This window comes from Oncorhynchus masou, chromosome 12 (genome assembly GCF_036934945.1).
Source record: "Oncorhynchus masou masou isolate Uvic2021 chromosome 12, UVic_Omas_1.1, whole genome shotgun sequence".
Lineage (NCBI taxonomy): Eukaryota > Metazoa > Chordata > Actinopteri > Salmoniformes > Salmonidae > Oncorhynchus > Oncorhynchus masou.
In genome coordinates this window covers 50,929,519-50,948,292 of record NC_088223.1, presented here as the reverse complement: position 1 = coordinate 50,948,292, position 18,774 = coordinate 50,929,519, and the positions used below count along the sequence as shown (strand labels likewise).

General features: G+C 41.8%; 1 protein-coding gene across 1 annotated transcript in view; it reads left to right on the top strand.

Annotated features, from left to right (window-relative positions):
• LOC135550313 (GDNF family receptor alpha-4-like) overlaps positions 1-18,774 on the top strand; it is a 51,434-nt gene that overhangs the window by 15,984 nt on the left and 16,676 nt on the right. Inside the window, exons 2-4 of the mRNA XM_064980991.1 lie at positions 14,695-14,958; positions 15,056-15,148; positions 15,794-16,145. Of these exons, the coding sequence (XP_064837063.1) occupies positions 14,695-14,958; positions 15,056-15,148; positions 15,794-16,145 (709 nt within the window). The remainder of the gene's footprint in view (positions 1-14,694; positions 14,959-15,055; positions 15,149-15,793; positions 16,146-18,774) is intronic.

The window sequence follows — 18,774 nt, the reverse complement described above, 5'->3', positions numbered from 1 at the left end:
AAAATTGGGCGTGCAAAATTATTCAGCCCCTTCACTTTCAGTGCAGCAAACTCTCTCCAGAAGTTCAGTGAGGATCTCTGAATGATCCAATGTTGACCTAAATGACTAATGATGATAAATTCAATCCATCTGTGTGTAATCAAGTCTCCGTATAAATGCACCTGCACTGTGATAGCCTCAGAGGTCCGTTAAAAGTGCAGAGAGCATCATGAAGAACAAGGAACACACCAGGCAGGTCCGAGATACTGTTGTGAAGAAGTTTAAAGCCGGATTTGGATACAAAAAGATTTCCCAAGCTTTAAACATCCCAAGGAGCACTGTGCAAGCGATAATATTGAAATGGAAGGAGTATCAGACCACTGCAAATCTACCAAGACCTGGCCGTCCCTCTAAACTTTCAGCTCATACAAGGAGAAGACTGATCAGAGATGCAGCCAAGAGGCCCATGATCACTCTGGATGAACTGCAGAGATCTACAGCTGAGGTGGGAGACTCTGTCCATAGGACAACAATCAGTCGTATATTGCACACATCTGGCCTTTATGGAAGAGTGGCAAGAAGAAAGCCATTTCTTAAAGATATCCATAAAAAGTGTCGTTTAAAGTTTGCCACAAGCCACCTGGGAGACACACCAAACATTACATTACATTTACATTTAAGTCATTTAGCAGACGCTCTTATCCAGAGCGACTTACAAACATGTGGAAGAAGGTGCTCTGGTCAGATGAAACCAAAATTGAACTTTTGGCAACAATGCAAAACGTTATGTTTGGCGTAAAAGCAACACAGCTCATCACCCTGAACACACCATACCCACTGTCAAACATGGTGGTGGCAGCATCATGGTTTGGGCCTGCTTTTCTTCAGCAGGGATAGGGAAGATGGTTAAAATTGATGGGAAGATGGATGGAGCCAAATACAGGACCATTCTGGAAGAAAACCTGATGGAGTCTGCAAAAGACCTGAGACTGGGACTGAGATTTGTCTTTCAACAAGACAATGATCCAAAACATAAAGCAAAATTTACAATGGAATGGTTCAAAAATAAACATACCCAGGTGTTAGAATGGCCAAGTCGAAGTCCAGACCTGAATCCAATCAAGAATCTGTGGAAAGAACTGAAAACTGCTGTTCACAAATGCTCTCCATCCAACCTCACTGAGCTCGAGCTGTTTTGCAAGGAGGAATGGGAAAAAATGTCAGTCTCTCGATGTGCAAAACTGATAGAGACATACCCCAAGCGACTTACAGCTGTAATCGCAGCAAAAGGTGGCGCTACAAAGTATTAACTTAAGGGGGCTGAATAATTTTGCACGCCCAATTTTTCAGTTTTTGATTTGTTAAAAAAGTTTGAAATATCCAATAAATGTCGTTCCACTTCATGATTGTGTCCCACTTGTTGTTGATTCTTCACAAAAAAATACAGTTTTATATCTTTATGTTTGAAGCCTGAAATGTGGCAAAAGGTCGAAAAGTTCAAGGGGGCCGAATACTTTCGCAAGGCACTGTATGCAGCGGGAGTTTCAAGTTTGGGGAAGATCATTTTCACCATAAAAATGCACCTTTATAATAAAAGCTTTACATACATAATCGCATTTGTGGTAAATTTTGAGAATGGTATTTTCCTGCCAATGGAACATTTGCCCTTATAGTCTACTGCTGTGTGCGCATTGCTGCGTGTATAATGTGAAGAAATAGCCTAATAGTTTCTCAACATTTTAAGCTAAATGTTCTGATCTGTTGCGTCAACCTCATTACTTAAATTTTTTTTTTTTGATGCTAGTGGTTGTATTCACTTGGGATCTATCGCATCCCACAACTCTCCCAGGCTATGTTTGGAATATTTATTTCTCGCACAGAATAGAATAGGTCAACTTTTGTATTGTGGGGGAAAGTAGATTGAAATAGGCTAGTGCTTTTGCTGTTCGTTAGGTCTACTCGTCTTGTTGGCTGACGAAAAGTAAATGTGTACAGTTCTTCCTATATCTTCACATGCTCCTCGGAATTGGATAAGGATGCGCGCAGTTGCGTCTTCACTTGTAGCCCGTGAGAAAGACCCGATCATGTGACAGAGAGCCATGTGAGTGAGAGGTTCTTCAGAGCACGCAGCTGGGACAAGGGAATTATTATTATTATTTTCAGCCCAAGGACATAAAGCCCACTGGCCACAAACGGCATGGATTTTTTTTAAGGGGCATTACGGCCACACAAAGGAGATGCCGCCGGGAAATTCGAGTCATTATCAAATGCTTGTCAAATTGTAAATGAGAGACTGATGAAGTGTGTACAGCCTGAGCAAAAAAAAACAAAACAGAGCTCATGCCTTCCATGCAACTTGTTTCAAGTCATCTTTAGAGTCGCATGATGCAGCCTTAGAATGTATTAAAAATCGAAACATATAGCCCAACATTTGTATCACAACTAAAGTTACATAAATAACTCTAAATTAAGCATATAGGAGTGCCTGTTTCTTTGCTAACCGCTCAACACGTGCGCACTCCTGTTACGGCGTTCTTCGTTTGTCGAAAGAGAGTCGGACCAAAATGCAGCGTGTTGGTTACTCATGTTTTTAATAGACAAAAGACGAATACTTGAAATAACGAAAACAACAAGCGGAACATGAAAAACCTGAACACTAACACAGAGACAGGAACAATCACCCACGAAATACAAAGTGAAACCCAGGCTACCTAAATACGGTTCCCAATCAGAGACAACGAGAATCACCTGACTCTGATTGAGAACCGCCTCAGGCAGCCAAACCTATGTAACACACACCCCTAATCAGCTACAATCCCAATAACTAAAAAACCCCACTAAGAATTACAACAAACAATAAACCCATGTCACACCCTGGCCTGACCAACTAATTAACTAAAACAAAAAATACTAAGACCAAGGCGTGACAACTCCCTAAACCTTTATTCCGCTATGTTCAATTGTATTCCTCATACTAGAAAATATAAAATATATCATATAATAAAATAATGACACAGAATTCTAAGCAAATCTTGTCCGCTAAATAAACTAGTGTAGCCCACAGCCATAGCCAGATCAGCCTAACATTTTATTTAATTTGATTTAACTAGGCAAGTCAGTTAAGAACAAATTCTCATTTACAATGGACGGCCTACCCCGGGCCAAACCCGGACGACACTGGGCCAATAGTGCGCCGCCCTATGGGACTCCCAATCACGGCTGAATGTGATACAGCCTGGATTCAAACCAGGGACTGCAGTGACGTCTCTTGCACTGAGATGCAGCGACTTAGAACGCTACGCCACTCGGGAGCCCAACATAAGGAAACCTCAGAGTGGTCTATTCTGTTCTTCTGAAATAGACTACATTTTCTTCATATCATGTTTCTTTAGACCAGTCTGAAATTTAGAATGGATTTATTGTGATGGTGTAGGTTATATTACATGGATTTATTAGACTTTTTAAAATGTAGATGTTCCAAAGGTCTGCATCAGTGGCTTGTAGGCTGAGCATGGAAGACAGGAGATGCTAAATGTGTTTATGTTAATTAACGGTCAATTACCGTGAGACCGGCAGTTATTTGCTTGGCAATCACCGGCTGACAAAATTTCATGACCGCCACTTCGCTATATCGAGGTACTTTGTTTGTGATAATATTCAAACCATAATGGAAAATATGCTGATTTCAAAGCCACCAAAACTTTATTCATTCATTTAATCGGTCCCCGTCTCACGTCTCTCCCTAAGATGATCTATTGCCTCAGTGAACTGACTGTGTATGTGCATAGGGCTCCGATGGGCCGCTTCTCTCTTGCCCCGTGAATGACGTCATTGCTGGTTAAAGAGGCAGATGTATGCTAATGTTGTTGATCAGTACAGTAAAATAAGTCCCAAATAGAAGGGAAACAGATTGTTTGTCATCTGTCTGTAGCCCCATGAAATCAGCCAAAATAAGCTCAATCACTCAATGCATGCACACACTCCTATTGAATACTCATTCACCTATATTGTGAATAGGCCTAGACTACATCTTGATTACCCAGTTTATCAATAGAGATTTGCTATTGAAATACATGATTACCATTATGTTTTTATGTAATTAGGTTTAAGTTGGTAAAAACAAAGTCAAATTGATTGTGTAATTGATTCATTAATGCATACATGGCTGTCTCTGGAAAATGTTGACGTAAAAAATATAATGATATTGAACTTAAACGATTGATCAGAGGAGCAGCTGAGTTTCTGTTAGGATCAAGTGCCATTCTGTGACTTTGGCTAATATGCTTTCTTTTTTTTTGCATGGTATCGTTTTGGTACTGTTTTGGTATTGAGTATTGTGATGGTATCGAGTATCGTGATACTTAACCTTGTCTTTGTATCCAAGTCAAAATTCTGTTATCGTGACCACACTAGTTGGATCAATATATTGATATTAATTTGAAAAGTAGAGTCCGGACATTACATTTTCACTCGTGCCAGGGGCAATTGTAACAGTTGCTGGGATCAAATATAACACCTAAACAATAAACCAAATAAATCCACGCCGCTCTTTCCTGCAGTCAATGAGCAAAAGTACCCTTTTTGGCCCTCATGGGTGGAATGTTATTAATATTTTTCAGAATTGAATAATTAATAAAGAGGACTATTTTTTTTAACAATGAAAATCTGGTGTTTCTATGTCCAACAGTTTTGTTATATTTCAGTCTTCACAGATGTGTATAAAGTGTACCATAGGGATGCAAACTCAAAATGGAATACATTTCAACTCTATATCTGACATGGTACAGGTGTCTTCTTTTTTAAAGCCCATAACCATGTGTGTGAGGTGTATACTTTTGCTTCAAAGTCGATTTGTTTAAGACCACCAAGAATCACGCTGATCCTGATTTAGCCCACTGCAGTAAAATGTTGACTTCAAAATCATTCATGTTTATGAATGATCATATTATCATAGACATATGTGATGATTTCGCAAGAAATATAAGCCTTTCTAAGTACGTAACATTATTTACAGTGACACCCATGTTTGTGGATGGCCATTCTGTTTCTCTCAAAACATCTGAATAGTATGACGATAACCTAACTATATTATATACAACTTATTTGGTACTCTACAGGTCCCCATTGTTATTTAAAGTCTGTAGAGTACCAAATAAGTTGTATATAATATAGTTAGGTTATCATCATACTATTCAGATGTAAGTTAAAATCACAGTGACAACAATAGTGAGATGACAATCGTGTCAATGTTTAGCCAACATATATCCAGCCTCCTGAGACCCATCAATTCATTTTTGTCCTCTAAAGTGGACGTCAGTTCTTGGTCCGTATCTCTGTCATACAAGCCACTGTACTAGGTGCTGTTGTCCCTTTGAGAGGATATTCTTGTCTTTTCAATGATTCCACACGTGTGGGGGTGTGACCTTGACAACTTTATCTTACGGGTTCTTAAAAAATGGCCGCCGTCAAAATGTGTACATTTTATGGACATTTGAAAATAAGTATGTGTAATTAGGAATGATCATTTCTGTGAAGTTTGTTAATCAGATTTTCTTCTAGTAAGTGAATATCTCAGGAATAGTTAAGTGAGTTGTCAGGACTGTGTAAGAATCTTTTCACATTCAATGAGCTAAATAAGAGCTTATCACAAAATGTCCTCTGTGGACACCCAGATGCCGCAACTACTGTACCTATTGACTGTAATGTACATGTTTTCATATTTATGTCTTTTTCTTGGTAAAATGTTGTTTTTTCACCCCAAACACTTATGTTATGTGAAAAAAGAAGAGAGAAAAAAAGAATACCCTTTTTTTTGCAGATAGTGCTGACAATTATGCTAGTTTGGATTTTTGGACGTTAATACTCAGTACAGTATAAGAAAATTATTGCAGGTGTAAAAAACTACTTTCACCCCCAAAAACAAACATTTGCCCATAAAAAGAGTGAGATATGTGGCTTCGGGAGAGAACCTAAATGGGCATGTACTACGAAAATTTTATCACTCTAACTTGTTTCTGTTTGAAGAAATTCAAGGTGTTACAATATCCCTCCGTCTCGCCTACTGTGTGCTCTTCTCATTATTTTTTAAATAAAGTGTATTTCCATGTCTTTCCCCCATGGTACGGAGTTGTTTTTGAAACCGTATACTGGGCCGACCTTGTAGCCCTGTGATATGTAAACCCCGGGAGTGAGAAGCTCTGAAGTGGACCCCAGCCCTCCCGACATGTCTGTCATCATCACCAATTTACAGAGTTCACTGAGGTTGAGCTCATTTATTTCATTTTGTTCCTTTTTAGCCCCTATGTTTGTAACAGAGTTATCCAATATTCTACCCTCAATTACCCCAGTAAAACAAGGCTGGTGTGCCCTGGGTGAGCGCTGAGCATATTAGATCCTGAAACTCCTCCAGCGTTTCCATGTTTACAAAATGGTTACCAAGACCCCTCTAAGGAACTGTTGTAGACGAGAGAGGCTAGATGGTGGAATTCATTGGTTGCGGAACTGCTCCCTCTGGTTGCTTGTCCTCTTATGTTGCTAGGCAATGTAGTGGTTTTTATGTGTTTAACTAACTATTTCGCGGTGAGAACGGATGGTTAAGTAAATGTGTGTTTACTTTAAATGATGTGGTTCAGTGTGTGGGCCTGCGTGTGTGTTGATATGCGGTGTGGTGCTGCTCTTCTGACATTAACCTAAGGCGGGTCACTGAGCTGGCAAGCCATCAGCTTTGCCTTACAAATTCTATAAATCGCCCCACTGAGAAATCAATAGTGCACATGAAGCCTCACATATCACAGGTGGTCATCCCTCCTCCTCACTCTTAAGATTTTTTTTTTACCCCTTACTTTTCACCCATCACACCCCTTCCCTCCTCCACCCCACCCATTTTGTCGTAAGTGAAACTGCCCAATGTAGCGTGGCGACTCTTCATCATCGTGCCAATAAAGAACGCTCAAGTTATTACCATAATTAGAACTTCTCTGCCTGACAAGATTTAACCGAGCTGGTCTGTACCTGACATGGGTTCTAATTATGTGCCTGTGTATTAAGATAGGCCTTCTGAAACAAATGTTGCTGATGGTGTCTATCTTGGGCCTGGTCAGCCTTAGGGAGCATACATGCTGGAGTGGAGAGTAAATGAACAAACCACTGCCCATAATGGAGATTACTGGCAGGCTGTTTAATTGCACAACCTAAGCCTCGGGCCCCGCCTGCTTTTCTGTGATATTACTTTATTATGTGTCAAGAACTCACAATTGTGTGTGTGTGTGTGTGTGTGTCACATCTCCTATCACTTGTGCCTCAACCACCACACTTTGCTAGGGACATGACATGGCGATAGCTGAAGGACAACAATAGCAATGCAAACTGACGAGTTTAACTCTTTGGGAATTAATGTTGTTCACATTTCAATCAATCCAATAACTTCTCTCTGTTACCAGATGACTTTGAAAAGGGCAGCGCTCTCATCTGTATGAACATGCTGGCTCGTCTCCGTATTCCCCAAGGTCTCCATATTCCCCAAGGTCTCCATATTCCCCAAGGTCTCCGTATTCCCCAAGGTCTCCGTATTCCCCAAGGTCTCCGTATTCCCCAAGGTCTCCGTATTCCCCAAGGTCTCCGTATTCCCCAAGGTCTCCGTATTCCCCAAGGTCTCCGTATTCCCCAAGGTCTCCGTATTCCCCAAGGTCTCCGTATTCCCCAAGGTCTCCGTATTCCCCAAGGTCTCCATATTCCCCAAACTATCAAATGAGTTTAGAATGTGATTATTCATTTGTACATGTTTCATTAGGATGTGTATGGCGTTCTGGATTTCATAAAGATGCACATCTTGCATTTAGTTTAATATGAATGTATTTAAGTACTTGGTGTCATTAATATTATCAGTTACACTTACATGCTTGGTCAAATTTATTGGCACCATTGATAAAGATGAGCAAAAAAGTCTGAAATAAATAATACAAATACTGAGCTGTATTGTATGCTAAACACAATTATATTATTTTATACAAATAGAATTGCGCTAAACATTTTGTTCAACAAGTAACAGAAACAATTCTAAAAAAGATGGGTGCCAATCATTTTGACACCTCTGTTTTCAATATCTTTCAATACCTCACCTTGGGAGGATAATGATACTGAGCCATTTTCTAAAATGTTTTATGAGATTAGAGAACACATTGGGAGGGATCTTAGAACATTCCTCCGTACAGAATCTTTCCAGATCCTTGACGTCCTTTGACTGTTTTACGGACTGCCCTCTTCTATTCAAATCACGGGTTCAAGCCTGGAGACTGAGATGGCCATTGCAAAATGTGGATTTTCATGATTTCCACTTGTGGCCAAGTTTCAGGCTCCTGGCAGAGGCAACCAGGTTTTTTGGCTAAAATGTCCTGGTACTGGGTAACATTAATGATGCCGTTGACCTCAACGAAAGGCCCCAGGACCAGTGGAAGCAAAATGGCCAAAACATTAAAGATTTGTTTGTTTGAATTTTACCCCTTTTTCTCCCCAATTTCGTGGTATCCAATTGTTGTAGTAGCTACTATCTTGTCTCATCGCTACAACTCCCGTACGGGCTTGGGAGAGACGAAGGTTGAAAGTCATGCGTCCTCCGATACACAACCCAACCAAGCCGCACTGCTTCTTAACACAGCGCCCATCCAACCCGGAAGCCAGCCTCACCAATGTGTCGGAGGAAACACCGTGCACCTGGCACCCTATCCACATCGATGGGACAGTAGTGGAGAGGGTAGTAAATTTTAAGTTCCTCGGCGTACACATCACAGACAAACTGAATTGGTCCACCCACACAGAAAGCATCGTGAAGAAGGCGCAGCAGCACCTTTTCAACCTCAGGAGGCTGAAGAAATTTGGCTTGTCACCAAAAGCACTCATAAACTTCTACAGATGCACAATCGAGAGCATCCTGTCGGGCTGTATCACCGTCTGGTACGGCAACTGCACCGCCCACAACCGTAAGGCTCTCCAGAGGGTAGTGAGGTCTGCACAACGCATCACCGGGGGCAAACTACCTGCCCTCCAGGACACATATACCACCCGATGTCACAGGAAGGCCATAAAGATCATCAAGGACAACAACCACCTGAGCCACTGCCTGTTCACACCGCTATCCTCCAGAAGGTGAGGTCAGTACAGGTGCATCAAAGCAGGGACCGAGAGACTGAAAAACAGCTTCTATCTCAAGGCCATCAGACTGTTAAACAGCCACCACTAACATTGAGTGACTGCTGCCAACATAGTGCCTCAACTCCAGCCACTTTAATAATGGGAATTGATGTAAATTATATCACTAGCCACTTTAAACAATGCTACTTAATATAATGTTTTACATACCCTACATTATTCAGCTCATATGTATATGTATATACTGTACTCTATCATCTACTGCATCTTTATGTAATACATGTGTCACTAGCCACTTTAAACTATGCCACTTTGTTTACATACCCTACATTACTCATCTCATATGTTGTTACAGGAATTTAATTCCTATATGTTTTAATACCCAATTAAAATTAAACACTGTCAATTCCTGAGAATTTGTAAGACTCTTATTTGCATAAAATGGACAGAGACCAGTCTCAAAATCAACCAGCAGCGTTTATTCTCGAGAGTACTGAACATGATACAGTTTACCACAGGTTATAAACTGAAAATGACGTCATTAGTTTTCGTACTACCACGTCTCATCTCCGCTCCAGTACAATGGCTGTATAGTTCTCAAGACTTAGATAATTTATGACCCGAGCAAAGGTCTGCATGTGTAGATAAGCATTCTAGCCAGTCTGGCGATAAGTTCATTCATTTCTACCAAGGAACAGACAGTCATTGTTCTACTTCTTGATTTTAATTACACACATTATATTCAGTACTAGGATAAAAAGAAAATTGATACATATACAGTAACATAATAGTATTCTGATTAGTCAGTCCTGATTGAAATGTATACATAGTCAAAAAATCCCTTAACATAAGTATATACTGTACTCAATACCATTTACTGCATCTTGCCTATGCCATTCTGTACCATCACTCATTCATATATCTTTATGTACATATTCTTTATCCCTTTACACTTGTGTGTATAAGGTAGTAGTTTTGGATTTGTTAGGTTAGATTACTCGTTGGTTATTACTGCATTGTCGGAACTAGAAGCACAAGCATTTCGCTACACTCGCATTAACATCTGCTAACCATGTGTATGTGACAAATAAATTGATTTGAACCTTGGTTAGCACTGCGCCCGGCCCGCCACAGGAGTCGATGGTGCGCGATGAGTCAAGAATATCCCTACCGGCCAAACCCTCCCTAACCTGGATGATGCTGGGCCAATTGTGCGTCACCCCACGGACCTCCCGGTCACGGCTGGTTGCGAACCCAGAGTCTCTGGTGGCACAGCTGGCGCTGCAGACAACCAAACACAATTCAATATCACTAAATATCATTACATTTGAAATCAACCAGAGCTTGAATCCCTGAGCCTATTGTATTGTCTATTTTTATTTGAATTCTGGGTAGAATTTAAAAAAAAATAGTAGTTGATGACTTTGCAAATGCTACGTAGACCTAATTAACATAATTGATGATATACACCAATGGTTTGTACACTCAGTAGACAGTATGATGGATAAAGTATGGTCACATTTCATTTACTCTGTTGAACCTACCCTTTGGAAAGACTTCGGTAGCAACAGGGAATCTATTTTGGTTTTTGAACTATAATTCTCACAATAGCACATTGGCGATAGTCAGTGTGAAATATCATAGCTAAGCTGGGCTTGGTTAAAACCCTGGATGGAAGACCAAAGGGAAGCTGTAAATAGATACATTCTCCAGTAGGAGGCTCAGCCCAGTGGAAACAAGGTTGAAGATCAAACTTTATTTTTGCAGGTACAAATTGCACATCTTTAATACAAGGTTTGTCAATGTTGAAATTTGGTTACCATGATGACATAATCCTGTGGTTGAAGTGCCACCCACAAATTCGCCATGATATCTCTGGCAGATCTAATGCATTCGTGAAGATATGACAGCCCTTTATAGCGTATCTTTCACGTGAGAATGGGCAACACAACATACAACCTGCAACCAGCCCTGTTCCATAGTAATTATTTTTTAATGACAAGCATAATCCTTATACTGTAGAGTATGTTAAATATCAATGAAGCAAGGTGCCAATTTTGTGTTCTGTTGTGTTCTGTTTTCTTTCTTTCCGTGTCCTGTTGAGGGGTTGGGGGGTATTCTTGATGTACTGTTTGCTGTAATTATCTGTCTGTTTGTAAAACAGAAAATTAATAAATAAAATATATAATTCTCTTTAAAAAAAAGGTCACCCTCAAAACAACAGCTGACATTGATAACTTTTTTTCCAAATCCAATGCATTTTCCATGTAGATTCCACATCTTTGACAAATTACGTTGAAACAACTTTGATGCAATCCGTTTGTGCCCAGTGGGTTGGCCACAAATAGATCTTCCAGCAAGACAATAAACCCAAGCACACATCAAAATCCACAAAGAAATGGTTCATTGACCACAAAATCTAAATTGTTCATTGGGGTTGAAAACCTATGGTCTGAATCAAAGAGGGCAGTCCAAAGGATATCAAGGATCTGGAAATATTCTGTATGGAGGAACGGTCTTAGATCCCTCCCAAAGTGTTTCTCCAATCTCATAAAACACTTTAGAAAAAGGCTTAGCGCTATTATCCTCGCAAGCTTAGGTATTGAAAACGGGGGTGGCAATCATTTTAACCCCTCTTTTTAAGAAAAAATAACTATTACATGGTAAAAAACTAAAATTGTCAATTGTATTAGTATAATATATATATATTTTTAAATTGAGCATACAATATTGCTCAGTATTTAAAATAAAAAAAATTATACTGTCTTTTTTTGCTGATCTTTATCGATGGTGCCAACAATTGTGAACTTGACTTTATATGCCTCATCACCCTGTAGCTTGGTGGGAACTCCAGAGTTTATGTGCTTGCCTTGCTGGCCTCGTCTGCTAGGGTCCCCTGCCTATGGTGACGGAGAGTGTCCATCTGTTTTTGATTTGTTTCCTGCCAGAGTGAGATGTGGAACTCATGGGGCGTCTGTGATTGTAACCATGCGCCACTGGAGTTTGATTTCAGCTGTGCTGTGCGCTCCTAGCCAGCATGGGCTTAATTGAAGTGCGTAACCATAATCAGTATTCCCCTCTGTGTGTTTGTGTTTGTATATATAGGAGCGTGGTTGAGTGTGGGCTTATGGTCGTACTGTATTATACAGTAGATTTATTTGTTTGCAGGTATGTGTGGGTGTGAGCAAGAGAGAGAGTCTGTACAACAAACATGTTGAATGAGGATATAACTGCAAATCCGGATTCCATTTGTAGTCTGATCCTTAAAGCCCTCAGGGAAAAAGCTGCATTTGCCACTTGCCAGGAACTATTTCAATGCTACCACAAATGAACTGAATTTGAAGTCCCCCCTGAGAACAGAAAAAGGACAGTTAAGCATTGCTAGCCACTGCTTTACTCAACCTCTTCGGTCTGTGCTTCTGCCTGGCCTTTATCCTTGACAACTACCAGTTCTTCATAGAACATACTCTGAAGTGAAGTGTTTTGTAGATTGTCTGTCTCTGTCCCACCTCTGATGTTAGGGTCTTGCTTTTCAACAAATAAGCACTGATGCTCATTGTCAAACAGGTGGGTCCTTCCACCAATTCGGTGACTTTTGCAAAGTGTAACCTGGTAAATATATATATATATATATATATATTTGTCAGACATTTTCACAAAGTCTGCTGCCTCAGTTTTGTATGATGACAATTTGCATATACTCCAGAATGTTATGAAGAGTGATCAGATGAATTGCAATTAGTTGCAAAGTCACTCTTTGCCATGCAAATTAACTGAATCCCCAAAAAGCATTTCCACTGCATTTCAGCCCTGCCACAAAAGGACAAGCTGACATCATGTCAGTGATTCTCTCGTTAACACAGGTGTGAGTATTGACGAGGACAAGGCTGGAGATCACTCTGTCATGCTGATGGAGTTTGAATAACAGACTAGAAGCTTCAAAAGGAGGGTGGTGCTTTCCTCCTCTGTCAAATATGGTTACCTGCAAGGAAACACGTGCCATCATCATTGCTTGGCACAAAAAGGGCTTCACAGGCAAGGATATTGCTGCCAGTAAGATGGCACCTAAATCAACCATTTATCGGTTCAACAAGAATTTCAAGGAGAGCGGTTCAATTGTTGTGAAGAAGGCTTCAGGGCGCCCAAGAACGTCCAGCAAGCGCCAGGACCATCTCCTAAAGTTGATTCAGCTGTGGGATCGGGGCACCACCAGTACAGAGCTTGCACAGGAATGGCAGCAGGCAGATATGAGTGCATCTGCATGCACAGTGAGGCAAAGACTTTGAGGATGGCCTGGTGTCAAGAAGGGCAGCAAAGAAGTCATTCATCTCCAGGAAATGTATTAGGGACAGACTGATATTCTGCAAAAGGTACAGGGATTAGACTGCTAAGGACTGGGGTAAAGTCATTTTCTCTGATGAATCCCCTTTCCGATTGTTTGGGGCATCCGTAAAAAAGCTTGTCCGGAGAAGACAAGGTGAGCGCTACCATCAGTCCTGTGTCATGCCAACAGTAAAGCATCCTGAGACCATTCATGTGTGGGGTTGCTTCTCAGCCAAGGGAGTGGGCTCACTTACAATTTTGCCTGAGAACACAGCCATGAATAAAGAATGGTACCAACACATCCTCCAAGAGCAACTTCTCCCAACCATCCAGGAACAGTTTGGTGACGAACAATGTTGAGGTGATAACGAAGTGGCTCTGGGAACAAAACATCAATATTTTGGGTCCATGGCCAGGAAACTCCCCAGACCTTAAACCCATTGAGAACCTGTGGTCAATCCTCAAGAGGCAGGTGGACAAGCAAAACCCCACAAATTCTGACAAACTCCAAGCATTTATTATGCAAGAATGGGCTGCCATCAGTCAGGATGTGGCCCAGAAGTTAATTGATTAATTGACAGCATGCCAGGGCGGATTGTAGAGTTCTTGAAAAAGAAGGGTCAACACTACAAATATTGACTTTGCATCAACTTCATGTAATTGTCAATAAAAGCCTTTGACACTTCTGAAATAATTGTAATTATACTTGTGTATTCCACAGTAACATCAGACAAAAAAATATCTAAAGACACTGAGGCAGCAGACTTTGTGAAAATGTATATTTGTGTCATTCTCAACTTTTGGCCACGACTGTATAATATATATATATATATATATATATATATATATATATATATATATGAATGACTTGATCAAGGAAACAAAAATAACTACAGCTTTACAATGATAGTGAAAACTTGGAGAAAGTTTGGGGTTAAGTGGGTTAAAATCTTCCATAGTGTACGGAGGGACACTTTAGCAAGTCTTTATTCATATAAAAAATGATAGAATCATTGAATTCTCCACGTGGTCTATATTAAAGGGAACTTCATTTAATATAACCTGTATTTAACATTCAATATTGGTGCACAATTTCTACTTAAAATATCAAAGGGACACAAAAGGCACTCTTTTCGTGGAACGACACAGGTGTTAACCGACAGAACAATTCTCATCTGTAAAAATAAGCTGTTCAGGAACACAGGTGAACAATAGACAATAATGTTCCCCATCTTCCACCTCTTCCAGGTAGTGTGCTGGCTGGCTCCATAGACTGTCTGGAGGCGGAGCGGGGCTGTGTGCAGGATGAGGGCTGTATGGGGGTGTACAGGGTGCTAGAGTACTGTGCTGCTGAGGAGGCTGTGTCGCCCCTGGGCCCAGACGCCCGACGTGAGTGCCTGGAGGCCCAGAGCGCCCTGCAGCACTACCACCCCCTCCAGGCCTGCAAGTGTCAGCGCGGCTCCCGCCGGGAGGAGCTCTGCCTCAGGGTCTACTGGACCGTCAGATTCGCTGGTGGGTTTGACTGTGTTTATGTTTTGTATTTTATCTGTTCGATTGTATTGGTGCGTGTGAGGTTGTTTCTGTCCTTACGGCCTCTGTGTTTTCACAGTGTACGATGAGAACGAGGTGTCTCCGTATGAGGATCTGGAGGTGGAGTTTGTGAGGCACATAGAGATGTCACGCATGGCCTCCATCATGGCAGGTAAATGCTGCTCACTGCTCCGTCAATACACAGCTCTCTCTTATTGAAACATCTCTGAATAATTCGCTCTGGCTATCTACTCCAATTTCAGAGCACTCTCATCTGAATATTCCAGAGCGCAGAATAACTGATCAATTTACGAATGCTCAACACCCATGGGATATGGCCGGTGTCCGTAAACGTCGGCAAAAAAAGTGAATTTAAATTGTTGCCAGTAGCAGTTAGTCACCACTGCTCTGCTAGGGCGAGTAAAATGGTCAGAGTGAGGTGTTATCTCATTAGTGTCTGGAAGCAGCTAGCAAGCCCGCCAACGTTAGCCTGTTAGCTTGGCTGCTTGACAGTCAATGTGTGGTCAGAACGCTTGGATCAACCCCACTCCTCGGTCCGATCGTCCAGTGTGGGCTCTGAACGCGAACGGACAATCTGACAACGCTCTGAATTTACGTACGCCCAGGGCGCACTCTTGAGCACACTCTGGCACCCCAGAGTGGATTTACAAACGCACCCCATGTCAGTCTGGGACGTTTTTGCGTTCCAGAATCATATATTTTATGGTTTTGTCTTCCTTTCTGTTATTCATGGCCCCTTTTCCCAAAACACAACCACCTTCTTCCATTCTTCTGTGTTTTCTCCCTCTGCTCCCAGCTTCCTCTCTGCCTCTGGATGGGCAGAACCAGTGTTTGAAGGCAGCCCAGGACTGTGGTCTGTATGAGAAGTGTGGTTCTCTGAGGTCGGAGTATGTTGTGTCCTGCACCAAGCGGCCACCGGGCTCCGACGGCAGCTGTAACAGACAGAAGTGCCACCGAGCGCTGCGACGCTTTCTGGAGCGGGTACCAGAGGAGTACAGCTTTGCCCTGCTCTTCTGCCCCTGCTCCGATGCCCTCTGTGGGGAGCGCCGGCGGAAGACCATCGTACCCTCGTGTTCCTATGAGGAGAGAGACGGCAAGCCCAACTGCCTCAGCCTGCAGGGCTACTGTGCCAGGGACAAGCTGTGTAGGTGAGCTGAGCTGGCTGGGGAAACACGGTTACTGGGAGGTGTGACATCAGACTAAACTTTTCCACTCAACTCTAAGTACTGTATTGAGGCATATAAACAGTTATAATCACAATACAAAGATTCATAACTAGCGTAGTATTTGCAGAGGGCTTAACTGATTTCATTATAGCGCATGAGTGTGAAGGGAGGTTTTGTAGCGAATGTTAGAGTAGACATAGGTGGAGAGGACTGGATCTACATACAGTAAGTATTTCATGAACTACCACCTGAATCTTCAACTTCAGATCCTTATATACAGTACAATAGTTACAGTACAACGAGTTCAGAGGTTTGAGTTCCCTACAGAGAAAAGGTTGTTCAATAATCTTTTTTTATTTTTCTCCCCAATTTCATGGTATCCAATTGGTAGTTACAGTCTTGTCTCACTGATGTAACTCCAGTACGGACTCGAGAGCTGTGCGTCCTCCAAAACACAACCCAACCAAGCCGCACTGCTTCTTGACACAATGCCCACTTAACCCGGAAGCTAGTCGCACCATTGTGCCAGAGGAAACACCAAGCACCTGGCGACCGTGTCAGCGTGCACTGCACCCGGCCCGCCACATGGGTCTCTAATGCGCGATGGGACAAGGACATCCCTGACGGTCAAACCCTCCCCTAACCCGGACGACCACTTAGACCACTGCGCCACTCGGGAGGCCCTGTTGTTCAATAATCATCATAATTAGCTAGGTTTCCATCCAATTTGCGACAGATTTGCATGCGTAAATGGCTATGCGTGATGACGTAGTTAACATAAAAATAACTTTCTGTTAGAATACCATGTAACGAATGAAAAATACAAGTTAAATGGGTCTCCGTCGCACTTTCATCTCTACTGATGGTTGTCACAAAAACTATTGCATTATATAGAAAATGTCCTCACTCTGGTCTTGGTACATGTGCTCTAGCCAACAGCTCATAGAGAAGAGTGGGGGGTAGAGTACATTATGAGATTATTATGGATAAGAGCGATATTATTTGTATTTGTCAAATGACAGCTAAGCATTGACCATTATCTTACCAGAATAAGACCCTCAAGAAGATCCTACTGTAACGGTTCTCCTCTTCTTCTGACGAGGAGGAGAGGAGAGATCGGACCAATGTGCAGCGTGGTAAGTGTCCGTTTTAGTTTATTAAACTGAACACTAAAGAATACAAAATAACACCGTTGAATGATCCAAACGAAAACCGAAACAGTCCTGAAATGTGACACAAACATTACAACAGGAAACAATCACCCACAACTCAAAAGTGAAACCAGGCTACCTAAGTATGGTTCTCAATCAGGGACAACGATTGACAGCTGCCTCTGATTGAGAACCATACCAGGCCAAACACAAAAATCCCAAAACATAGAAAAAGGAACATAGACAACCCACCCAACTCACGCCCTGACCATACTAAAACAAAGACATAACAACAGAACTAAGGTCAGAACGTGACACCTTCCATATCCAACAAACAAATTGTTAATGTTTCCATCAGCCCGGTCATGACTTTTTTTCGTGCGCCAGGTAATTTATTCACATAAATGACTGGATGGAAACATGGTTACTTATAACATTGATGACATTCATAATATTAAAGACTATTGATATGTCGATACGTCTCTGTGTCTGGCTCTGTCCCAGGCTGCAGTGTTTTTATTCCACCGGCTGCTCAGAGGTGTTTTGTATGGATGAGTATGCTTGGGGAGCAGGTTTAGAGGTGTTAGTCTGTGAATTATGAATGCACCACTGGGTTTGACTAGCAGAGTCTATTTCCCAGTGTTCCTATAAAGGCAATATTCATGCCACAGGTAACATCCAAAGCTAATATTCGATATGTTTATAACAGTGTTAATTTTGTCAACAGAAATAGTGATTAAAATATTTGTCAAACACACATTTTTCAGTTGCAATTGAGGAGACTATAACTGACTAAATAGACTAAAAAAACTATAACTAAAAAAATAAAAAATAATTTCAGTTGACTAAAACAAGACAAGATTAAATGATCTCTGACTAAAATCTGACCAAGAAGTGCATTTACATTACATTACATTTAAGTCATTTAGCAGACGCTCTTATCCAGAGCGACTTACAAATTGGTGAATTCACCTTCTGACATCAGTGGAACAGCCACTTTACAATAGTGCATCTAAATCATTTAAGGGGGGGGGGTGAGAAGGATTGCTTTATCCTATCCTAGGTATTCCTTGAAGAGGTGGGGTTTCAGGTGTCTCCGGAAGGTGGTGATTGACTCCGCTGTCCTGGCGTCCTGAGGGAGTTTGTTCCACCATTGGGGGCCAGAGCAGCGAACAGTTTTGACTGGGCTGAGCGGGAACTGTACTTCCTCAGTGGTAGGGAGGCGAGCAGGCCAGAGGTGGATGAACGCAGTGCCCTTGTTTGGGTGTAGGGCCTGATCAGAGCCTGGAGGTACTGCGGTGCCGTTCCCCTCACAGCTCCGTAGGCAAGCACCATGGTCTTGTAGCAGATGCGAGCTTCAACTGGAAGCCAGTGGAGAGAGCGGAGGAGCGGGGTGACGTGAGAGAACTTGGGAAGGTTGAACACCAGACGGGCTGCGGCGTTCTGGATGAGTTGTAGGG